Source organism: Elgaria multicarinata, chromosome 11 (genome assembly GCF_023053635.1).
Source record: "Elgaria multicarinata webbii isolate HBS135686 ecotype San Diego chromosome 11, rElgMul1.1.pri, whole genome shotgun sequence".
Classification (NCBI taxonomy): domain Eukaryota; kingdom Metazoa; phylum Chordata; class Lepidosauria; order Squamata; family Anguidae; genus Elgaria; species Elgaria multicarinata.
Window position 1 is genome coordinate 2043230 of NC_086181.1, and position 25157 is coordinate 2068386.

The window sequence follows — 25157 nt, forward strand, 5'->3', positions numbered from 1 at the left end:
GTAATTGGCACCAAAGTTACAAAAAAAAAGCAAGCACCAAAATACAGAGTCCAGAGAGGGGATAAAGGCTGTAGCTAGACCTAAGGTTTATCCCTGGATCATCCAGGGGTCAAACCTGTTCACCTAGGTGACACACAGGGGATCCAGTGCTCAAGCAGGGGCGAACCCTGGATGATCCCAAGATAAACCTTAGGTTTAGCTGTGGCCAAAGTCTCCTTGAACTTGGTTGGGCTTTCTTCTGAGAAAGCAGGTGTAGGATCACTCTATAAATCTTTGCAGTGCAATCCTGGAGTTGTCTAGTAATCTCAATTGATTTCAATGAAACTTAATCCCAGGTAAATGTGTATAGGGTGTTCCATGTTGCCATCATGACTAGTACCTGTTCACAGATTTCTTCTCTTCCATAAATATATGTAAACCCTTTTTAAAGCAATCTAAGCTACTTCTCACTCTCACTCCCAATACCTATTTTAGCCTTTTTCATACTCTTTCTCTTACTTCATCATCATCTTTCACTTAACCCCCTCCCCCCCCAAGTAATTAACCAGTTGTGTGTGGCCTGACCCGTCAGTTGAAGATGAGTGGATGCAAAGAAGGACCAAGCAATTTAAAATACATTTAGAAGTTTCAGGTTTTGTGCTTTTAATTTTTTCTACAAAACATCTGTTCTTAAAAATCGAAGTTGGCAAAAATTTGTGTGTGTGTGCAAGTAGCTCGCCTTGCCTAGGGCGCAAAATAGTCTGGCACTGGCCCTGCATAAGAGTTGCATAAAAAAAATCAGAGAATCCAAGCACCGCTAGTTTAACATTATCTGGATTTAAAACACAACCCAGAGGACCTGAAATTTTGTTGCCTGGAGAAAGTTGAAGGAATATTGTTCTTTGTGGTTTGAATGTAATACTGCACAGTGTAAAAATACCTGAATTTAACTTTTTGAATGCTTTTCATTGTGGTTTGTATAGATATTTTAATTCCAGTGACCAGTGACCTTTTTTAGTGCATTAAAATAGGGTGACCATATGAAAAGGAGGACAGGGTTCCTGTATCTTTAACAGGTGCATAGAAAAGGGGAATTCAGCAGGTGTCATTTGTATATATGGAGAACCTGGTGAAATTCCCTCTTCGCCACAACAGTTAAAGCTGCAGGAGCTATTCTAGAATGACCAGATTTAAAAGAGGGCAGGGCACCTGCAGCTTTAACTGCTGTGATGAAGAGGAAATTTCCCCAGATTCTCCATATATACAAAGGACACCTGCTGAAATTTCCTTTTCAGTACAAGTGTTAAAGATACAGGAGCCCTGTCCTCCTTTTCATATGGTCACTCTAATTAAAAGCCTTTTTATAGTATCTCTTCCACCTTTGCTACACATGTGATTGCTGGTAGCGATAAGACCCGCCCCTTTCTCGTCTCTCTCAGTTTTGATTTCAAGGGGTCTGGATAGGTTTTCTCTTACCTATTTGTAAACTCTCCCCTTAGCCAGGAAACACACTGGGTGACCATGAGCCACATACTGTTTGGGGAAACTCTGAACGTGACCTTGAAAAGGCGGGATGTAAATACAGCAGACACATGTACACATGCATGGAGCTGCATAAATAAAGTCAGGGATGGCTGAACCGCCAGGCGGCAGTACAACAGCTTGGAGCGCTGCCCCGGGAATGGGCGCCGGCGCTTTTGCGGCGGGGGAGCCCAGCCCAGCCCTCCTCCCCCTCCTCCCCCTCCTCCGGCGCCCGGGGCTGGGCTGGGCTGGGCGCGAGCCGCGTCTCAGGTGAGGGGGCGGGGCGTGCGCAGAAGCGCTCCTCCCTCCCTCCCTCCCTCCCTCCCTCCGTCGCTCCTCCAGCAGGAGGCTGCGCTGCCCGGCTGGATCCCGCCCCGCCCGCTCGTGTCCTCGTCTTTCCTCGTCTCCAGCGGAGTGGCTTTGTGTTTCTCCCCGGCGGCGCCATGGCAGAGCAAGAGAGCCTGGAGTTCGGCAAGGCAGACTTTGTGCTCCTCGACGCCGTCTCCATGCCGGCATTCATGGCCAATCTCCACCTAAGGTGAGAGGGAGCGCGCGAGCGCGCGCCAGGCGGGTCTCCCTCCCTCCCCCCGCGCCCCATCCCGCCCCACCCGCGATTCTGAGGAAGGAAGGGGAGGAGAGAGCCCTGATTGGAGGGGGCGGCAGGTGCCCCTCTCCCCCTCCCCTCCCCTCCCCTTCGTGTAGATGCCCTTTGCTTCAAAATTTGGGAGGGCGTGTCTCGCTGTTTCCCCCTCAGAGGCAGCGGGGGTTGGGGGTAGGTACCTATGATGGAAGAAAAGCAAAGTTGGTTTCATCTCCCTCCCTCCGTAATGCAAGAACTCTGCTGAACCCATACTACTCACGCGAATACTTGAGATTTCTATAGCCTTTCAAGTGTTCAAAGTGCTTTACTTGTATGATCTACTCGTAACCGTTATATTATACTTATAAGGTTCGTCAGCGTTGTCTCCCAAATCGAAGATATGTGTGTGGGGGGGTGTGAGACTGAGCGGAGAGCAGCAGGTCTGTACAATCATCTAGTGAGATTTGAACTAGGGGCATCTCGATTCACAGCTCAGTCCCTTAGCCATCATGCTGAGTTTGTATAGTCTTAACACCCAGTATTCCCAAGTATGCATCTGAATATGGAAGGTCCATCGTTAACTATCATGTTTAATAGCTATTGTCCATCATGAATTTACCTAATCCTTAAAACGAAAATAAAAAGATACTGCTGGCTCACATCTAAATTCAACCCAATCCACTGCCTCTATATAGAAATTCCATGTCGTGGTTAATAACTGATTCAAAGCTTATCCACCATGAATGCATCTAAACCTTTATAAGAACACATGGGTTGCATCTTTAGCTTGACGTCCTAGCAAGGCATCTAGCTGGACATTCTGCCTCATCTTCTTCACTCAAATGTCTGAAACACCCAAATGTCTGTTAGAGGCATCCTAAATCCATTTTGCTGCTTAGGAGTATTTTTTTTATGACTGCTTAGGAGTAGATTTTTTTATCACTGTATTATTTCAGTAACTATCAAGAGTAAGAAAGCCATTAGGCAACTTATATTTGAGTTCTCTGTGTGTTGCACATCTGAATCAGCATTGTCCAAAAGTCTCCCATCACCACCAAAATCTGGTTGAAAACCTATTTTAACTGTGTGTAGGTTATATTAAACTTTGTAACACATTCACATGCTAAAACAAAATAGATATCTCTGTTGCTTTCTCTCCTCTTATAACCCATAGTATTATGTACCAATAGGCCAACCATTCTAGCATCTTGTTTCCCATAGTGGCCAACCATATGCATCAAGTCAATAGACTTCTGTTGTTCCCTAGCTGCTGGTATAAAGTAGTATAGTACCTTTGAACATGGAGTTTAATACAGTCATCATGACTAGTAGCCATTGATAGTCTTACCCCCATGAATTTGTCTGATCCCCTTTTAAAGCCGTCTAAGCTAGTGGCAACCACCACATTTGTGACAGTGAGATCCATAAATTAATTACATACACTGTGAGATATATATATATGTGTGTGTGTGTACGAATCCTTCCTTTTGTATGTCCCAAATCTCTTGCTAATCAGCTTCACTAGATGACCCTGAATTCTAGTTTTATGGGGGAGGGAGAAACCTATTTCTGTTCACCCTCTCCACACCATGAGCTGAGAATGCTACCTTGAAAGTTCTTGATTTCATCACCCTACCTAGAAATCTAAATGTTCCTTTCAGGGCTGCATGTCCCAACGATCCTGTCCCATAAACTGTCATTCTCAAATCTGGGGCAGCTTAAGTGATGGGGTGCAAAGTTCCAGGGAAGAATAAGCACTTGAAGCAGGTACTGCTCTCCTTTTCCCCAGCCCAGATCCAGGTGGATTGCATGCCTACTGGCAGACGGTATGACTGCTTGTTCACTGCCCTCTCATCCTTGTGCTAATGGAGAAGGCAGGTTAGGATGAACTGTGTGCTTTAGTTTTGCATATCCTGAGCATGGTTTTAGGAGGGAGATCTGATCTATTGTTGTTATTGTTGTTGTTGTTGATGCATTTTTATACCACCCAATAGCCAAAGCTCCCTGGATGGTTCATCTTTTCCTCTCAATACCAGCAATGGCTTTGATATCCCAATTGATAGATCCTTCTAGGATTCTTCAGATAAGTACAAACAAATTTCAGACACCTTAATTTCCTTAAAGAAGTGTTTGCCTATTGCTTTCCTGGGTTTTAACATCTATTGGGCCTTATTCACATGTGCTGCAGCTATTGTGATGAACATCAAGTGATGATTCAGAGTCAGAGAATTTTCATATTGCTCTGTCACCTGTTCATTGATCTAAGTTTAAATGTTCAGCTCCCAGTCAGTCATAATGTATAGCAGAGGGCCCAACCTTTTTGGAGCAGTGGACATATTTGGGAATTTGAGAAACTGCCTTTGGTACCACCACAAAAATGCCAAATCAGTGGATTGCTGCTTTGTTGTCTACCTGTTTATGGATCTATGGCTATGTCTTATTTAACAAAAACCTTTGTGTCTATTGGATACCACAATGCCTCTTTAATAATTTGGAGAATTGCTGGCGGTGCAGAATGATTAATGCTTTTTTAAACCATATGTTTTGGAAATGTCCAGTAAATGCTACTTTTTGGAAGGAGGTTATTACGCAGATAAATTTTGTACTGGAACAGTCTTTAATATTCACTGATGTACACACTTTTTAATTTACCTGCTTCATGGAAATTAACAAATGGTCAAAGTAAATGAATAATACAACAATGGAAGGATAAACACATTCTATAATGAAATGCTTTCAGTTTGAACAGGTGCCATAGAGACACCAGTTTTAAATGGATACTTATATGGATATTTGGTCTGTTTTTGTTTAAGCTTATACATAATTGCTAGAAAATTGTATACATTTCATATGCATTCATTGCTATGGAAAGAATGCTTTCCATAGATTTCCATCTATGTATATTTTAAAAAGGGGGAAGAATTGTGCGTGCCTTTGGATGCCACATTGGGCACATTGATGTACAGGCATGTGTGAATACTACAGGTGTTATAGGGTGTGGACTTAAACACAATGACTAATTGAACTAGGTATTTGTCTGAATGAATCTCAGTGCCTCAAACTGGAGGTGAAATATAGTATTTTGTTATGAATGCTTTATGCCTGTAGCATGCTTGAACCATGCAATTTACTTGTTTTTACTGTGTGAGTTTAGTGCTAGTGGAATAAGATACTGAAATTACAGCAGGTATGTTATAAAAAGTTGAAAAATTCTTGGAGAGCTCTATCAATGGCTATTAGCCGTGATAGTTAAAAAAAAATCTGACTTGCTTTTTATTGAAGAATTAAAATAATCCCAAAGCAGTTAAAAGCAAGGAAACACAGCAAAACAATCCAACATTGACAAAAAACAAAAAACAGTAGAGAGTGGTAACATAAATAACATCTTATTCAATGCAGCAAAAGAAAAGAGAAGAAAATTCAATAAAAAGTCAGGATAAACAAGTCAGGAAAGCTTGTAAGACATGATGTCACCTATATATGCATGGGGAGGGAGTTCCACAGTCATGCTGCATATCAAATGTTGGGCAATCTTAATATCTGGGCAGGTACATAAGGGAGAAGATGCTCCATCAGGTATCTATGTCCCAATCCATGTAGGGCTTCATATGTCAAGCACAAGCACCTTGATATCAGCTCAGCTTATTATCAGCAAGTGTACTTCCTTATTGGTGTAATATATTCCCAGTAGGCTGCCCACTCAGCTGTCTAGCTGCAGCATTTTCCACTAGCTTGTCCTGCTCCAACTTGTTTTAGTTCTCTGCTATGTAAAACACAGAGTTGATTACAATGGAGAAGTCAAGGCAAGCAAAAGTCAAAAACAGTTTTATCAATCAAACAGATAATCCAGAGAGAAGTCAGAGGAGTAGCCAAGGTCAAATACACAAGCAGAATCAAAGTCCAGAAGGCAGTGTCACACAGAAGTCTGAAGCTCAATAATATGAAGGTCCAAACATAAGTCAATGTCAGGGAAAGAATATACCAGGCACGATAAGCTGAAGAAACAGCATTCTTTCCAGCACTGGCTAGGCTGAAACTGAAGGCTTATGTAGCCAGAGGCTCCTGAGCCCCACCCAGGGCTTAGCTGTAGTTTACTATAGCCCGCTCCCAAGAGTCCTATTCATGAGAAGTCCTCCTTTGTATCTGAGCATGATGCCTTGCAAATGATTTCCAACTTTGCATTTGCTGTGGTAGATCATAGAATAGTAGAGTTGGGAGGGGACTATAAGGCCATTGAGTCCAACCCCTGGCTCAGTGCAGGAATCCACATTAAATCATACCTGACAGATGGCTGTCCAGCTGCCTCTTCAATGTCTCTAGTGTGGGAGAGACCACTACCTCCTTAGATAATTGGTTCCATTGTCATACTGCTCTAACAGTCAAGTTTTCCTGATGTTTAGAATCTGGCTTCCTGTAACTTGAGCCCATTATTCCATGTCCTGCACACTGGGATGACCAAGAAGAGATCCTGGCCCTCCTCTGTGTGACAACCTTTCAAGTACTTGAGAAGTGCTATCATGTCTCCCCTTAGTCTTCTCTTCCCAAGGCTAAACATGCTCAGTTCTTTCAGTCTCTCCTCATAGGGCTTTGTTTCCAGACCCCAGATCATCTGTGTTGCCCTCCTTTGAACCTCCTCCAGTTTGTCTGCATCCTTCTTGAAGTGTGGTGGCCAGAACTGGATGTAGCACTCAAGATGGGGGCTAACCAGTGCTGAAGAGAGGGGATCCAGTACCTTGCACGATTTAGAAGCTATACTTCTATTAATGCAGCCTCAAATAGCATTTGCTTTTTTTTGCAGTCACATCACTCTGTTGGTTCCTATTCCACTTGTGATCTACAATAATTCCAAGGTCCTTCTCACTTGTAGTATTGTTGAACGAAATATCCCCAAACCCAATGTTAAAAAAACTGACATCTTTTGGGTGGCTATTCCAGGATGCAATGGAGGTAGCAAGGGGTTTACCCAGGCTCCACAATTAACGAGAAGGTGCTTAGGGGTGATCATGTTGATGGTGCATCTCTTCTGATCATTCCACAGTGAAAATAGGACCTCTACAGGATCACTAACCCTGTCATCTTGAATAATCCTCCAGAACATTCAGGAATCCTTTGGATTCCACAAGTCTCCAATCTTAATGGGTCCCCCACCCCTGCAGATGGACACATCAAATCTCACAAGGGACTGGTTTGACCAGGACAACAGGATGATGACAGCTCCCCCCCCCCCCGATGCCATATCTCCCCTTTGGGCACTCCCATTCTCCCTATTTAAATTTATTTTATTATTTATTTATTTATTACACTTATATACCGCCCCCATAGCTGGAGCTCTCTGGGCGGTTTACAGAAATTCTAAAATTGAGATAAAAACAAGTATACAAAATTTAAAATTTTAAAACACAGAACATACACACATGAAGCATTAAAAAACGTTAAAAAAATAAACATGTGGGTGATTAAGTTGTGCTTAATCACCAGACACATTACACTAAATCACCAGACACATTACACTAAAGGGCAATATTACCCAATGCCAACAATTTGAAAGTGACAAGCATGCAAGTGGATTTATTAGATTAATATAAAATGCAGGTAATACACACTCTATGTGGGTTCCAGAAGCTGGAGTTAATGCAGAATACAGAAGCTCAGTTGTTGTTGAGAAGCTGTCCCTTTTCAGCATGTAACTCCTTTGCTGAAGGAACAGCACTGGCTACCTATTTGCTACTGGGCCAGATTTAAGGTTTTGGTACTAGTGTACAAAGCCCTAAACAACTTGGGGCCAGAATACCTGAGAGGACGCTTTTTCTCTAATCAACCTGCGTGGTCACTCAGGCTATCAGAGGGCATAGTCCTGGTCATTCCACATGGACTTATGGCCCAATTAGAGTCCAGCCAGAGAAGACTGTTTGTCTCTGGAGATCAGGCAAGCACCAAAACTGAGTAGTATGGGTGTGCAAAGTGGGTGTCAGGTATAAGGCCAGAGACCTTGTTGAATGTAGGTAGATTTATTAGGAATAGTTTTAAAATGTCAATGTCTCTGCAAACTTATCTCTATCAGAGTTTCTCACGGGAGTAGCTCTCTCACTTCCTGTTGCGGCCTTGGAGCTCCAAAGCAGTGGTTCTCAAAGTGGGCAGTACTTCCCCCTTGGGGGCGGTGGGATTGCATAGAGGGGCGTTAAGAGGAAAGGTGGGGGCGGGGGCGCGCGAGGTGGTCTTTTCCATACCAGGAGTTTTGGTTACAGAAGGACATTTCTGATCGCTCTCCTGCGCTATGGAGAGTGGTTCAGAAGCTCCTGGTTGCATTTCCAACATCATATTTGGTGGAATGTGGTTTTAGTGTGGTCTGCCTACTTCTCTCCAAGCAAAGAAATCGACTCCAGATTACTAAACATGGTGATTTAAGACTCATGTTAAGTGACTTTAAACCAGACATTGGGAAACTGGTATCACTTCATCAAGCCCATCCATCGCATTAAGGATTTACAGAATAGTGAGGTACCCTACCCTAGTTACTAAATGTGATATCTAATATTCTTGCTAAATGACTATCAGACTTTGAAAAGATGGTATCACTGGATCAAGTTCATCAATTATGTTTAATTGAATAAACTAAAAGAATGTAATTGGATTTTGAATAAATATTCAATTAATTGTTACTGTTTTGAATTTTATTGTTATTATCTTCCTTAACGGGGTCGTTGAAAACCGCTGTTCTGAATAATTATTTTTATAGTGTAGGGTAGGGGGTGCTGGGCATGAGTTTGTGGAACCAAGGGGGTGGTTACCTGAAAAAGTTTGGGAACTACTGCTCTAAAGGTTCTCTGGGAACTTGGGAGTGTTTTGGAAAGGTTGAAGGAGTAACTCAGATGGAAGCATCACCTTAGTGAGTTGTGCAGTCCTGCCGTGTTGTCACATGGGCATGGTTTACAGGTCAGAGGACCTGTCTCTCAAGTGGCTTTGAATAGGCCAGGCCTCTGGTCTATAAGAGCGGGGTAGCAAAGCTGAAAGTGGCAGCTGGACAACCATCCGTCAGGTATGCTTTAAGGTGGATTCCTGCATTGAGCAGGGGGTTGGACTCGATGCCCTTCCAACTCTACTATTGTATGATCTCTCGAGGCAAGGCTTGAAATCTCTCGTGCTTGGATTCCATCTCTGTTTGGGACTTTGAAAGTGCTCTTCTATTTGGACTCTGGATTTCTAAGGACTGAGTCATGAAAAGTACTGAGAGGCTTTTCATAGGCGTGAACTTGCATTTGCTGTGTGTGTGTGTGGCCTGACTCAGGTGACAGAGAGCTTCGTCGGAGCTAAAGTTATGTGCAGGGGAGTTCCTGTGCCTGAGATATTTCCCTTCCCTGTGATATTGCCTACCGGGTCAGCTCAGCGCATGGCAGGATGGGATTGACTGGTGCGTGATCTCTTTCTCTCTGCCAGGTGGAAGGGAGTTGCGAGTACTAAGCAGAAAGCATGGGGCTCATGTCCCTGGTATTTTACCCTACCCATGAGGTCACCCCTGTTCATGTAAATGACACACAGGGGATCCCGGGAGCAGGCAAGGATGACCCCGGGATGATCCCGGGATAAACCTTAGGTCTAGCTAAGGCCATTGCCATGGTGGAGGAGGAGTGCCTGACAGTGGCTCAAATTTGACAATATAGAGAACAATGTATTTTAAGAGTTTTGTGTGTGGTTTTTGTTCCTATTTTGTCTTTTGTTTTGCAGCATATTTTTATCCTGCTGCTCAGACCAAAAGGCTCCCAGACTGGCTTACAAATAATCAATATAAGAAGAAAGTCTCTGCTGAAAGACTTACATTCTAAAAGACAAGACACACAAGGAAAAAGGAGATGGGCAGGGGGACATCTCTCAATAAGCTGGTGGAATGCCACTTGCCTCCCTCTCCCTGCTGGAATAGCTGGCCGGCCTCTTCCTTGGATTTTCTCTGGGTAAAAAGTAAGAATCAGGAGCTGTCTCATTTTGTGGTCAGGGTGGCAGTCTGAAAGTAAGAATGTTCCTGAGGTGATACAGGGTGTACATGGAAGTAATTATACGTAGCTCAGAGTGGGAGGCAGGGCTATCATGAAGGTCTGAGAGGGTGGAGTCAAAGTTTTGTGGTGTTCTTTAACTATGTGTTTAAAGTGTATACAGTTCTCTATACATTGAATAGCTGCTGTTGTTTACAGCTAGGTTTATATTGTTGATGATGATGGCATTACTACTACTACAGCATTTACATCCTGCTCCATATCTAAACAGATTCTGGGGTGGAGACCAATAAGAAATAAAATAGTACAAGGATAAAAAAACAAAGGCAATAAAAACTATGGTAAATTAGTCAAGGAGGCTTTCTGGATTAGAGGTGTTTTCAAGAGGCACCAAAAACTACTCAGTAGGGGGTGTGCACTCTGCCCCAGAATTATCTGGTAACCACGAACATCCGTGGAGCATTCAATCTTCCAGAGTGGAGATTGGCCCAAATCTAAACCCATCAAATAATATCAGAGTGGAGAGACGCCCAATCAACGCTTCTAACTTTTCTGAAATTATTCAACCATTTTGAGTATGTCAGTGTGTGTGGTGTGTCTAATTGAAAACCTCCCAGTAAGGAATATGGGGAGATGGGTTGGGGCAGTTTTGATAATTGATATTATTGACATTTATTTATATTTATCTATTTATTGCATTTCTATACCACCCAATAGCTGAAGCTCTCTGGGCAGTTCACAAAAATTAAAACCATTCAAAGCATAAAACAACAGTATAAAAATATGATATAAAATACAAAATATAAGCACAACCAAGATAAAATCAGCAGCAGTGCAGAAATACAAATTTAAAACAGCAAAGTTAATTGTGGCTAGCCAATTAGGAATTGCCACAGCGCTGTCTGTGACCGTGTTCTGTTCTCCTCCAACTGCAGTGTTCAGGGGAGGGAGGGAATTTTTTCACAGTCCTTGACTCCATGCGCTCATTGCTGTTCTTGGTCTTGCAGAGTTCATTTCAGTCAGAGAGAGAGAGAGAGAGATGTCCTTTTACCTTTGTGCACACAGTGCAAAGTGAGATGGGGCATTTGTTCACAGAGATTTAGCGGAGATAGGGAGGGAGGGGGATCTAGAGAGATCTACGGCATTTGAGTTCAGACTTTTAAAAATTCCCTGTAAATCACTGCATACAGGGATCTGCTCCAAAACTGGCATGTCTAAAACTCTCTTTAAAAGCTGTCACAGTGTCAATTTTCATGTGTTTATTTTTAAAACTGAGGGAGCCGTAAGCATTTCTGTTAATTCCCATTGACAAGAATGTACCTGAAAACAGAACAGTTCTTTGACGGGTAATTCAACGAGGCAGAGAAGAATTGAGGGGGAGAAACACCACTTCAGAGCTCTGGATCAAATTTCGAGGTAGAGAAGACCCACTTTGCACACCCCTAGTATTCACACCTTGGCAGTAGTTGTTAAGTATCATTGAGTGCCCTCAGGAGTGGTCACAGTACTATTTATTTATTTATTTATTTATTTATTGCATTTCTATACCGCCCAATAGTCGAAGCTCTCTGGGCGGTTTACAAAATTAAGACAATTCAAGTATAAAACAACAGTATAAAACCATAATATAAAATACAATATAAAAGCACAACCAAGATAAAACAGCAGCGATGCAAAAATACAAATTTACAATACAAATTTAAAACAGCAAGTTCAAATTAATTTATAGACTGTTAAAATATTTATTTATTTATTTATTACATTTTTATACCGCCCAATAGCCGAAGCTCTCTGGGCGGTTCACAAAAATTAAAACCACAGTAAAACACCCAACAGGTTAAAACACAATTACGAAATACAGTATAAAAAGCGCAACCAGGATAAAACCACACAGCAAAGTTGATATAAGATTAAAATACAGAGTTAAAACAGTTATTATTATTATTATTATTATTATTATTTATTTATTTATATAGCACCATCAATGTACATGGTGCTGTACAGAGTAAAACAGTAAATAGCAAGGCCCTGCCGCATAGGCTTACAATCTAATAAAATCATAGTAAAACAATAAGGAGGGGAAGAGAATGCCAACAGGCACAGGGTAGGGTAAGCAGGCACAGGGTAGGGTAAGACTAGCAGTATAAAGTCCGCACAACATCAAGTTTTAAAAGCTTTAGGAAAAAGAAAAGTTTTTAGTTGAGCTTTAAAAGCTGCGATTGAACTTGTAGTTCTCAAATGTTCTGGAAGAGCGTTCCAGGCGTAAGGGGCAGCAGAAGAAAATGGACGAAGCCGAGCAAGGGAAGTAGAGGCCCTTGGGCAGGCGAGAAACATGGCATCAGAGGAGCGAAGAGCACGAGTGGGGCAATAGTGTGAGATGAGAGAGGAGAGATAGGAAGGAGCTAGACCGTGAAAAGCTTTGAAGGTTAACAGGAGAAGTTTATATTGGAGTTAAAATTAAGTGTTAAAATACTGAGTGAATAAAAAGGTCTTCAGCTGGCGACGAAAGCAGTACAGTGTAGGCGCCAGGCGGACCTCTCTGGGGAGCTCGTTCCACAACCAGTGTGCCACAGCGGAGAAAGCCCTCCTCCTAGTAGCCACCTGCCTCACTTCCTTTGGCAGGGGCTCACGGAGAAGGGCCCCTGTAGATGATCTTAAGGTCTGGGTAGGTACATATGGGAGGAGGCGTTCCTTCAGATAACCTGGCCCCAAACCGTTTAGGAGAATACTGGGAGAATAAAAAGGTCTTCGCCTGACGTCTAAAAGAATATAATGTAGGTGCCAAGCGAACCTCCTTAGGGAGCTCATTCCACAGCTGGGCTGCCACAGCAGAGAAGGCCCTCCGCCTGGGAGCCACCTGCCTCACTTCCTTTGGCAGGAGCTCGCGGAGAAGGACCCCTGAGGATGACCTTAGGGTCCGGGCAGGTACATATGGGAGGTACATATCCTTCAGATAACCTGGCCCCAAGCCGTTTAGGGCTTTAAATGTTAATACCTGAATCGGTCCTGGACCTGGACTGGCAGCCAATGAAGCTGGAAAAGGACTGGTGTAATGTGGTCTCGTCGGCCAGTTCCTGTTAGTAAACGTGCTGCCCTGTTTTGTATCAGTTGAAGTTTCTGGACCGTTTTCAAAGGCAGCCCCACGTATAATGAACGCATTGCAGTAATCCAAACGAGAGGTTATCAGAGCATGGATAACTGTAGCTAGGCTATCTCTGACCAGATAAGGGTGTAGTTGGTATATCAGCCTAAGCTGATAAAAGGTGCTCTTTGCCACTGAGTTCACCTGTGCCTCAAGTGACAGTTCTGGATCCAAGAGCACTACCACAGAACTGTTTCCTTAAGGGCAGAGAGAACCACCCCTTCTTCGTGGTCTCTGTGCAACACACATATGGGTTCTGCGTCTGCGCGAAGTCCCGCTTTGGGAATTTTCTATAGCTAAGAGCCATTTTGGGTGGGAACCCTCCCCTCTCCAGTGCGCATGTGCACAAAGGTTCCTGCCGAGATTCCCAGTTCTTCTTTGACCGTCATCGTGACTGCCTCGTCGGGAACTTCTCTATTTAACAAAACACTAAGTAGCTAAGGCTTACCTCTAATTCTACTTTAACTTGGATCCTTTCACTGTCTTCTACTTCTTTCTCTTCTTTCTAAAAAAAATTTTTTTTTTACCTCATTCTCTGTTCTTCATCTTGGACTGCATGGGCCCCAAGGCCCCATTCAAAAAGTGTGCCTGCTGTGGGACAAAACTGCCACCCTCAGACGGCCACAATTTTTGCGTCATTTGTCTTGGAGAAGGACATAAAGTAGACACTTGCCCTCATTGCCAAGCCTTTTCAAAGCAAACAAGGCGGCATTGGGCGGACAAACTGCGGGCCGAATTGTGGGAGAGAGCACTTGCGGTGGTAGATAAACTGACCATGACTTCTGAACAAGAGTCATTAGTGCCTCCAACTCCTGTCGAGCCATCAACAAGCTGAGCAGACAGACCCCGCCAGGATCCACCGTTAACACCAGGGTGATCCTTAACTGCCTCAGTAGCAAAAAAGCTATCTAAGAAAGCAAGGACTCCTAAGTCCTCAGACCTCTCAAAGCAAAAGAAGAAGGCAAAATCATCCCATAAGCACGATCGCCATAAAACGAAGACTTCGACATCGACCATATTAATGCCGTCCACTCCTGTTCCATCATCGACAGGACAAACAGCACCGGTGGTCATCGCTCCCTCAACATCGATGATTGAGATGATACCAACTCCCTCTTTGACGGAAGGGGAAATCAGGGATAATACATCCCTTCAGCACATGGACCAAGGGCACTCAGGATTGGGGTCGAGCGGATGCTCACCCCCGAGAAGAGACTTACCTGCTCCTGTAGAGTGTAGATCTGATCATCAAAGATCACCTACTCCTTTCGAACGTAGATCAGACTACCGCCATTCACCCAACTCTGTCCGTTATGTCCATTCCATCGACAGCCAATATTGAGAGAGTGAACGCTATTACTATTTGAGACGGCACTGTTCTCGGTCTCCTGTAAGGGAATGGGAAAGACAATCAGAGTGGTCCCTTTCACCGAGACCTACCTATTACTATAGGGATTGGCACGACGTCCATGACCGATACCCTACGATCGAGCACAACGTTCATGACCGATACCCTACGATACCCTCTCTCAATGTAGAGAGACACCATCAAGTTATAGAGACAGAACATCCAACTCCACTAGCCATTATTGCCGTAGAGACTGTACCACATTCTGCCCGACGTCAAGAAACAACAGTACTTCCTAATCCGCAGCAAACAGAGGTAATTCAAACTGTACAAATAGCCTCATCCCCTGAGTCTGCGGAGGACTATTGTTCAGATACAGCCTCCTGTTCTTTGGCTGCCCCTTCAATAATGTCACCAGATGCAGTAGTGGAAGCGCAGGGATCTCTCTCTCCATCTCCTAGCTCATTTTGCTGACCTAATCCAGAGGATGGTGCAATACTTGGGCATAGAGACTCAACAGACAATGAAAAAATGAGTAGATCCTGTCTTCGATGCGGTATATACGGAAGCAACAACACCCGAGGCTATCCCTTTTTTACCAACTTTAATGCGAGCGGTGAAACAATCTTGGAAAGATCCTGCATAGAATCATAGAATAGCAGAGTTGGAAGGGGCCTATAAGGCCATCGAGTCCAACCCCCTGCTCAATGCAGGAATCCACCCTAAAGCATCCCCAACAGATGCTTGTCCAGCTGCCTCTTGAAGGCCTCTAGTGTGGGAGAGCATCTTTAGCTCCATCGTCAAAACAGCTGGACAATATGTACAGGGTTCTAGAGAAAGAGGCAAAATTCCTGTTTACACATCCTCAGCCGAACTCCATAATTGTTGAGTCGGCTCAAGGCCATTCACAGAGAGTACATACAGCATCTGTAGACAAGGAAGGGTGACACCTGGATCTAATGGACTGTAGATTCTACTCAACTGCATCTCTGAGCCTGAAGGTGTTGAACTATCAAGCCACTATGGCGAGATACCAGTTATTTTTGTGGGACAAAATGATGTCACTATGTGGTAATTTAAGGGACGATCACAGAGAGCTGGCACGAGTCTTCCACTCAGAAGCAACAAAGATGGCATGCCAACAAATAAGCACAGCGAAACATCAAGCCGACTGTGGAGCAAAGGTAATGGCTGGAGCAGTAGCTCTTAGAAGGCATGCCTGGCTGAGGTCAGCAGGACTATCACAAGAAGCCAGAACTTGGATTGAGAGCCTTCCCTTTGATGGCACAGGCTTTTTTAATTCCACAACTGATAAGGCTATGGATACTGTTCAAAAAGCCAGGACTATGGCAAGGAAAATGGGAATAGGCTCTACTCAACAACAGTTTAAGCCTAGAAGTTGGTACAGACAACCAGGATAATACTCTGCAAGGTACCAACCCAACAGATCATCATTTAAACAACTTCAACGGGGGAAGAAGCAGTTTCCAACGTCGAAGCCCAGGTTTAAACGTCGAAAACCTGATTATATGCAAAAATGACGTCTTTGACTCCCCCATACCGAATGACCTGAGCACCCCCTTTGGCGACCATCTCTCAACGTCGAGGGAGGAATGGAATTGAATCACTTCAGACAAGTGGGTAATCTCCATGATCGAAAAAGGCTACAAGATAGAGTTTGAATCTTTACCACCCTTGGGAGTCCTCAGAACGACTACACCATCAACGCCACTTCAGCAGGAGGTCTGCTCACTTTTAGAGAAGGGAGCAATACTGTCAGTACCAAAAAGACAACTAACACGGGGATTTTATTCCCGCTATTTCACCATTCCAAAGACCAATGGAGGCATTCGCCCAATATTAGACCTACGAGAGGTCAATACCTTTATAACACCAAAGAGATTTCATATGGTCTCCCTTCCCACAATACTACCGCTACTCACAGGGAAGTCATGGTTTGCCTCCATCGACCTCTAAGACACTTGTTTCCATGTAGCCATTCACCACGACAGCCAGCAATACTTCACGCTTTTCAATTCCGCATCCTACCATTCGGACTTTCGACAGCACCCAGAGTGTTTACCAAATGTATTGTGGTGGTCTGTGCCCACCTAAGAAGTTGAGGAATACAAATTCACCCCTACATCAATGATTGGCTCCTGGTTGCAGACTCAAAGGATACAAATTCACCACTACATCAATGATTGGCTCCTGGTTGCAGACTCAAACAGCACTTATACTATGTGCAAGATCTAAGCTAGGGCTTATGATAAACATGAAAAAGTCGACTCTTCATCCAACCAAACCCATAAAGTTTATAAGTGCAGTTTTGGATTCGTACACCACCAAAACATTCTTGCCAGTTGACAGAGCACTGGTCATTGAAAATCTAGCAAACGACCTGGTGAGACAACAAAGAACCATTGCATACACAATACAGAGACTGTTGGGGCTGATGGCATCAACCACCATGGTGGTCCCATTTGCAAGGCTCAAGATGAGACGTTTGCAGCTCTGGTTCAACAGGGTGTTCAACCCACTAGGAAATGCCGGACATCTCTCTCTGTCTTTACCACCGACAGTGGCCAGATGCTTGAAGTGATCTTGATAGGCTGGAGTGCTGGGCTGAAAACAACAGAATGAAATTTAATAGGGATAAATGCCAAGTTCTACATTTAGGAAATAGAAATCAAATGCAGTTACTTGGCTCAGCAATACTACAAACGAGAAGGATCTTGGAATTGTTGTAGATCACAAGCTGAATATGAGCCAACAGTGCGATATGGCTGCAAGAAAGGCAAATGCTAGTTTGGGCTGCATTAATAGAAGTATAGCTTCCAAATCATGGGAGGTACTGGTTCCTCTCTATTCGGCCCTGGTTAGGCTTCATCTAGAGTATTGCGTCCAGTTCTGGGCTCCACAATTCAAGAAGGATGCAGACAAGCTGGAGCGTGTTCAGAGGAGGGCAACCAGGATGATCAGGGGTCTGGAAACAAAGCCCTGTGAAGAGAGACTGAAAGAACTGGGCATGTTTCGCCTGGAGAAGAGAAGATTGAGGGGAGACATGATAGCACTCTTCAAATACTTAAAAGGTTGTCACACAGAGGAGGGCCAGGATCTCTTCTCGGTCCTCCCAGAGTGCAGGACACGGAATAACGGGCTCAAGTTAAAGGAAGCCAGATTCCAGCTGGACATCAGGAAAAACTTCCTGACTGTTAGAGCAGTACAACAATGGAATCAGTTACCAAGGGAGGTTGTGGGCTCTCCCACCCTAGAGGCATTCAAGAGGCAGCTGGACAGCTATCTGTCAGGGATGCTTTAGGGTGGATTCCTGCATTGAGCAGGGGGTTGGACTCGATGGCCTTGTAGGCCCCTTCCAACTCTTCTGTTCTATGATTCTATGATGTGGTGGATTAACCGGCAGAATCTAATGAAGGGGATACCATTCAAACCATCGATGTCCACAAAGTTGATCACGACGGATGCCTCTTGTACGGGATGGGGAGCCCATTTTGACTCGTTAAGAGTGTAAGGTCTGTGGTCAGCCAGGGAGAAAAGGGAGCACATCAACTACTTTGAACTGCTGGCAGTCCAAAAAGCAATGAGTATTCGAAACCGAAATCCACAACCACCATGTGCAAATGACATCAGACAACACGATTGTTGTGTTCTATATCAACAAGCAAGGGGGAACAAGATCCCTTCCGTTAACCAGATTTACCATACACATATGGGAATGGTACATTCGATGTCAAGTGTTCCTCACTGCGGTTCATATAGCCGGGCTATCCAATACACTGGCGGACACCCTCAGCAGACAGTCGTCGATAGTTCATGAATGGCAAATCCACCCTCAGGTCATCGAGGAAGTATTCCACCTCTGGGGGGAACCAGACATAGATCTGTTTGCAACAAGGAACAACACAGTATGTCACCAATTTTACAGCAGAGCAGGAATGGGAAAGAAATCACTAGGAGACTCATTTCTCTACAAATGGAACAATCATTTCCTATACCTATTTCCTCAGTTTCCTCTGATAACGAAAATACTTGCCAAAATTATTCATGACAATGTAGATTGCATAATCCTAACCCCTTGGTAGCCCAGACAGAACTGGTTCGCAACCCTATTGAACAGGTCACGAGGTCTCTTCATCCGGCTCCCAGTGAGATGAGACCTTCTGTTCCAGACCTCGACACCCTGCATATGACAGCATGAAGGTTGAATCCTCAATAGGGGACAGTGACTTGGCAACCAGAATCCAAACGGTTTTAGAGGCAGCCCTGAAACCGTTGACACACAAGAATTATAATAGAAAATGGTCTGCATTTACTGTTTTTGCCTCTCAGCAAGGGTTTTTACCCTCAAGCTGCCCTGTTCATCAGATCCTGTCCTTTTTATTAGTTTTATTGGATAGAGGTCTGAAAGTTTCCTCATTAAAGGTGTATTTAGCAGCTATTTCTAATTTTCATGACTGCATTGATGGATTTAGGGTTTTTTCTCACCCTACTGTTAAACATTTTATAAAAGGTTTGTTAAACTTAAACCCACCATTAAGGACTTCTTCGCCGTCATGGAGTTTATCTGTTGCTCTGCATGCACTTTCAGCGAAGCCTTTCGAGCCACTGGCAACCACTGACTTACGACTTCTTACTTTAAAGGCGCTCTTTCTGGTGGCAATTACATCTGCAAGACGTGCCAGTGAGCTATGTGCATTGAGAATAGACGAACCTTACCTAGTCTTCCATATTGATAAGGTGGTACTTCGTCCGGATATTCAATTTTTACCTAAGGTTGTTTCTAGTTTTCATGTTAACAAAGACATTGCCTTACCAACCTTTTTTCCCTCTCCTTTATCTCCCTTGGAAAAGGCATTACATTCTTTAGATGTTAGAAGGGTCTTGGCGTTCTGTAAAGATTGCACTGCTCCTTTCCGCCAATCGCAACACTTATTTGTGTGTCATGGACAGCGTAAACAGGGCCTACCAGTGTCATCTCAGAGACTCTTCCTGGCTGGTGCAATGTATTAGCTTGGCCTACCAGTTGCAGAAGCTGGACCCTCCAACCTCAGCCGGGGCATTCTACAAGAGCGGTGGCTACATCATCTGCCTTCCATCGTTGCATAACTGTTCCAGAAATATGCAAGGCGGCAACATGGGTTCGACCAATGATGTTTGTGTCACGCTACAAACTGTACGTCAGGTCAAGGTCCGACTGCTCCTTTGGGAGAGCAGTGCTGTCAGCTGTCTTCACTTAAGGACACCAGCCCTACTCCGGTGAGTAAAGCTTGCTAATCGCCCATGTGTGTGATGCACAGAGACCACGAAGAAGAAGGACAGGTTGCTTACCTGTAACTGTGGTTCTTTGAGTGGTCATCTGTGCAGTCACACCACCCACTTTACTCCCCTCTTGGTGTCCATCAAGTATTAACAATGTTACTTCTAGCAGTTTTTTCAGATACACCTGTAGGTGTGTATATTCCTCAGATGAGGCCTTTGGGTCTCAGAAGAACTGGGGAATCTCAGCGGGAACCCTCGTGCACATGCGCACTGGAGAGGGGAGGGTTCCCGCCCAAAATGGCTCTTAGCTATAGAAAATTCCCGAAGCGGGGCTTTGTGCAGGCGCAGAGCCCATATTTGTGACTGCACAGATGACCACTGAAAGAACCACAGTTACAGGTAAGCAACCTATCCTTCGCATCTATCACTCCTTAGACCCACCCAATCATTCTGACCCACCTGTGTCTCTTACTAGTTAGGAAGGGCAAGAATCAAGAGGGCATGTGGTTGGTCACATTGCTGCAAGCACCTCATCCATGTCAGCAGCCTACAAGAGTCCTGCAAAATTGGTCACCTTGACTGGATATTAGTTTCAGGGGATGAGGAAGAAAAGAAGACAGCTTTCTAGGAGGAGAAAATGGCTTTTTGGGGGGCGAGGTCTCATTTATATGACTTACCTTGCTGCTGGTAGTACAAATTATGTTTGGAAAGTGAGTTCTTTTGTGCTTCCAAGATGAGAATTTCCTTGGAGGGTGTATTTTGTTTATGCTCCTTTGAATCATAGATAGAAAGTAAAAAGGAAAACTACTAATGGAGTCATCCCCCAGCCAGTCCAATTCTTCTGTGTATAATGTAGCACTCAGGAAAGGACAGAACTCTACTCTAAATGAAATAAATAAGAACATAAGAGCCATTCTGGATCAGACTGAGGGTCCATCTAGTACAGCACTGTGTTCACACAGTGGCCAGCCAGTTGTCGACAAGGGTCCAACAAGGCAACAGTACCCTCTCACCCATGTTCCCCAGCAACTGGTGCACACAGGCTTACTGCCTTTGATACTGGAGGCAGCATACAACCATCAGGGTTAGTAGCCATGGATAGCCTTCGCCTCCAGGAATTTATCCAAACCCCTTTTAAAGCCATCCAAATTGGTGGCCATCACTACATCTTGTGGTCGTGAATTCTATAACTTAACTGTGTGAAGAAGTCCTTCCTTTTATTTCTCCTGAATCTCCCACCAATCAGCTTCATGGGATGACCCCGGGTTCTAGTGTTTTGAGAAAGCAAGAAAAATGTCTCCCTCTCCAAATTCCCCACACCGCGCATAATTTTGTACACCTCTCTCATGTCCCCCTTAGCTTTGTTCCCCCCCCCCGCTAAACAATCCCAGCTGTTGTAACCTTCCCTCATAAAGGAGATGCTCCAGCCCCTTAATCACTTTAGTTGCCCTTTTTTGCATTTTCCCCAGCTCTATAATATCTTTTTTAGGTGTGAACAGAACTGTACACAGTATTCTTAAGTGTGGTTGCACCATAAATGTATATAGTCAGTACGATAATGGCAGTTCTACTCTCAATTCTTTTTCTACTAATGCCTAACATGGAGTTTGCCTTCTTTACAGTGGCTGCACACTGAGTTAACATTTTCATTGAGCTGTCTACCCCCGCCCCCCCAAGATCTCTTTATTGTTTGGTTACAGCAGCTCAGATCCCATCAGGTTATACTTGAAGTTGGGAGGGGGGTTTCCCCACAACATGCATCATTTGGTGTCATTGGCAAACCTGGCAACTTCACAGTTCACTCCTATTTCCAGATCATTTATGAACAAGTTGAAAAGAATTGGTCCCAATACCAATCCCTGTGTGACCCCACTATTTACTTCCCTCCATTGGGAGAATTGACCATTTATTCCTACTCTTTGCTTTCTGTTCTTTAACCAGTTACTGATCAATAGGAGGATCTCTCCTCTTATTCCATGCTTGCTAAGTTTGTTGAGGAGTCTTTTGTGGGGGACTTTGTCAAAAGCCTTTTAGAAGTCCAAGTAAACAATGTCCACCAGTTCACCCCATCTATATTGTTGACACTCTCAAAGAATTCTTGAAGATTAATGGTACAGGGCTTGCCTTTGTGGCAGCCGTGTTGATTCTTCTTCAGCAGGACATTGTCAGGGTCCGGGGTGTGGGTGGCAAGGCCTCAGTGCAGGAACACCGGGGCCAGAATGGACAGTGGTGGAACTGGCAACAGAGTCCAGGCAGGGCCAGAGGCAAAGGGCAAGATCCAGAAGCAAGCAAGGTTCAGAGTCCAAAGGCAGAACAGAGTCCAGGCAGGGCTGGAGGCAAAAGGCGTGGTCCAGAGACGAGCAGGGTTCAGAGTCCAGGAGCAACAGACTTCAAGCAGGGCCAGAGGCAAAAGGCATGGTCAGGCAAAGCAGAAGGTCAGGCAAGGTCTGGCTTCGCAGGGAGTCAGGATTGGGCTACAGCAGGCACAGGAGACCGTGTTGTTGTGGCAAAGGCTGCAGTGGAAATGCCGTTCTTATATAGCCCTTCCCTGGCTGCACCCAGCTGGTTTACATCAGCCCAACTAGGAGTGCTTGCTGTTATGGGCCTGGGTCCTGCAACTACTCTGCAGCTGGCAAGGTGCACTGCGGCTGTCTGGTGGTGCTGCAGGACAGATCCTGACAGTACCCCTTCCCTCGGAGTATGGGGGTTCCATCCCCCATTCAGGTCCAGGCTTGTCTGGGTGTTTCCATTGGAATGCCCAGAGTTTAGCGGGCACATGAATGTGGTCCACCGATTCCCAGGACTGTTCCTCCAGACCATAACCCTCCCAGTTTACGAGGTAGTACAGTTGGCCGCGACGCAGTTTAGAGTCTAGAATCCAGGCGACTTGGAACTCCTCGTGGTCATCGATCTGGATGGGCGATGGCGGTGGGTTGGTGCGCCTGGGAAATGGATTCACAAGGTAGGTCTTTAACTGGGATACGTGGAACACCGGATGGATCCTGAGAGTGTGGGGGAGATCTAATTTGTACGCGACTGGGTTTATTTGTTGCAGGATCATGAAGGCCCCCTGATATTTGAAGTCCAGTTTGGCAGAGGGGCGGCCAGACTGGCAGTGCTCCATGGAGAGACAGACTTTATCTCCGGGCTGAAGCGGAGGGCGTGCTTGGCGCCGTCAATCTGCCTGCTCCTTGTAGGCTGCCTTGGCCTTCTCCAGGTGCTGCACGAATTCTGCTTGTGTCTTCTGGATGTGGGAGACCCGATCGTTGGCAGATGGAACAAGAGAGGCTGCAGGCGGGCAGGGGTGATCCCGTGGGTGGTATCCGAAGTTGGCATAAAAGGGACTCTGTCCCGTGGAGGCATGGCAAGGGTTGTTATTTTTATTTATTTATTTTATTTATTATTACATTTTTATACCGCCCAATAGCCGAAGCTCGGCCAGCAGCAAAAGTTCCACCTAGTCATCCTGGTGATAACTTAGAAAGCAGCAGAGGTATTGCTCCAGGACCTGGTTTACCCACTCGGTTTGTCTGTCCGTCTGAGGATGGAAGGCCGGGGACAGTCTTCATTTGACACCAAGGAGTTTGAGGAAGGCTGCCCAGAACTGTGAGGTAAACTGTGCTCCTCAATCAGAGACTACTGCTTCGGGGAGCTCATGGAGCCAGAACACGTGGTCAAGGACCAGGTGGGCAGTCTGGCGAGCGCTGGGGACCCCACGGGTCAGAGCGAAATGGGCCATTTTCGTGAGGGAATCGACTACTACTAGGATGGCTGTGTGACCCTTGGAGGAGGGCAGGTTGATGATAAAGTCAAGCGAAATGGTAGACCACGGCTTGGTGGGGGTTGGTAGAGGCTGCAGAAGTCCCTGGGGTCTCTGCCGGGGCACCTTGGTCCTGGTGCAGGTCTCGCAGGAGCAGAGGTACCTTTTGAGGTCTGCTTGGAGGCTCGGCCACCAGAAGGCCTGGGAGAGTAATTTCAGGGTCTTTGCGTAAACCCAATGCCCTGTGGTATGTGCGTCGTGGCATTGGTGCAAGACCTGGAGCCGCAAGTGCCCTTCCAGGATATAGAGCTGGCCCTGGTGATATAGGCCCGTACATCCGGCGACTGCTGCCCGGCGGCATCTGGCAGCACACTGTGGCCCAGCTGAGTTCCGGCATAAGGGTCTGGAACTCATGGGCTGGACCTGGGAGAGGAAGTCCTGATCCCAGGTGGAAATTGGCCTCTGGTAGGATGGGCTCAGAGTTTTCTTCCACCGAGGCTTCCATTGTGCGCGAAAGTGCGTCAGCTTTCCCGTTCCTGGAGCCGGGCCAGTAAGTGACCTGGAAATCAAACTGGGTAAAAAACAAAGCCCAGCGCGCCTGGCATGGTCTGAGGCACTTCATTGCTTGGAAGTGTTCCAGGTTTCAATGGTCTGTAAGGACCTGTATGGGATGTATGGCTCCCTCAAGAAGATGGCACCACTCTTCGAATGCGGCCTTGATGGCCTTGAGCTCCCTGTCCCAGACATCATAATTCTTCTCTGCTTCTGGCCCCTTCCCTCTTTAACATCTATGTTAATGACCTAGTGTCACAGTTAGCCCAAGTAAACTCCCCTCCCCAGTAATCATGAACAGAAAGATCTTTACTCTAATGTACACAGACGACATAGCACTAACCTCTCTCGCACGTTTGGGCCTGAAAAAGCTTTTAGGTACTCTCAGCTCTTATTGCAAATTTGAAAACCTGGCAATAAACTATACTAAGACAAAGATAATGGTCTCCGGCAGCCACAGACCTACACACAAATAGACTTTGGACCAACAGATCATTGACCAGGTTCGCTAATTTAGATATCTGGGTATTCTCTTTAGTGAGTCCCTCTCGTGGAAAGGGCATAGGGAGGCAGCGAAATTTAAAGCACAAAAAACTATAGGGGCTCTAATGAAGTTTTATTATAATAAAGGGGGACAGTTGATCGAACCTGCCCTAAAAATCTTTAACACCAAAGTAATTACACAGCTGCTTTATGGGTCTGAAATCTGGGGGTCTGACAACACCACGACCAAAGCCTTGGAGATTGTGCAGAACAACTTCCTTCGAAAACATTTCTCTCTTCCATCTGGTACCCCTGCATCTTTTTTGCGCACAGAAGCTGGTAGTCCTTCAGTTAGGGTAAGAATTGAGAGTGCGCAGCTAAAAAATTTTAAACGAATCGCCATCTTGCAAAATGAGCGTCTTCCTACTAAGTGTTTTCTAGAAATGGATAACAATTGTCATTGGACGGCAATATTCCAAAAGCTCCTGTATAGTTATCATCTCCCTGAATTGAAGTTTGCTCTAAGC

General features: G+C 45.1%; 1 protein-coding gene across 2 annotated transcripts in view; it reads left to right on the forward strand.

The window, feature by feature from the left end:
- Positions 1-1880: 1880 nt before the first annotated feature.
- MYO1D (myosin ID) overlaps positions 1881-25157 on the forward strand; it is a 275272-nt gene continuing 251995 nt past the window's right edge. For both annotated transcript variants that reach the window (XM_063138455.1, XM_063138456.1), the window contains exon 1: positions 1881-2038. In XM_063138455.1, coding sequence (XP_062994525.1) covers positions 1944-2038 — 95 coding nt within the window. In that variant the 5' untranslated portion in view covers positions 1881-1943. The remainder of the gene's footprint in view (positions 2039-25157) is intronic.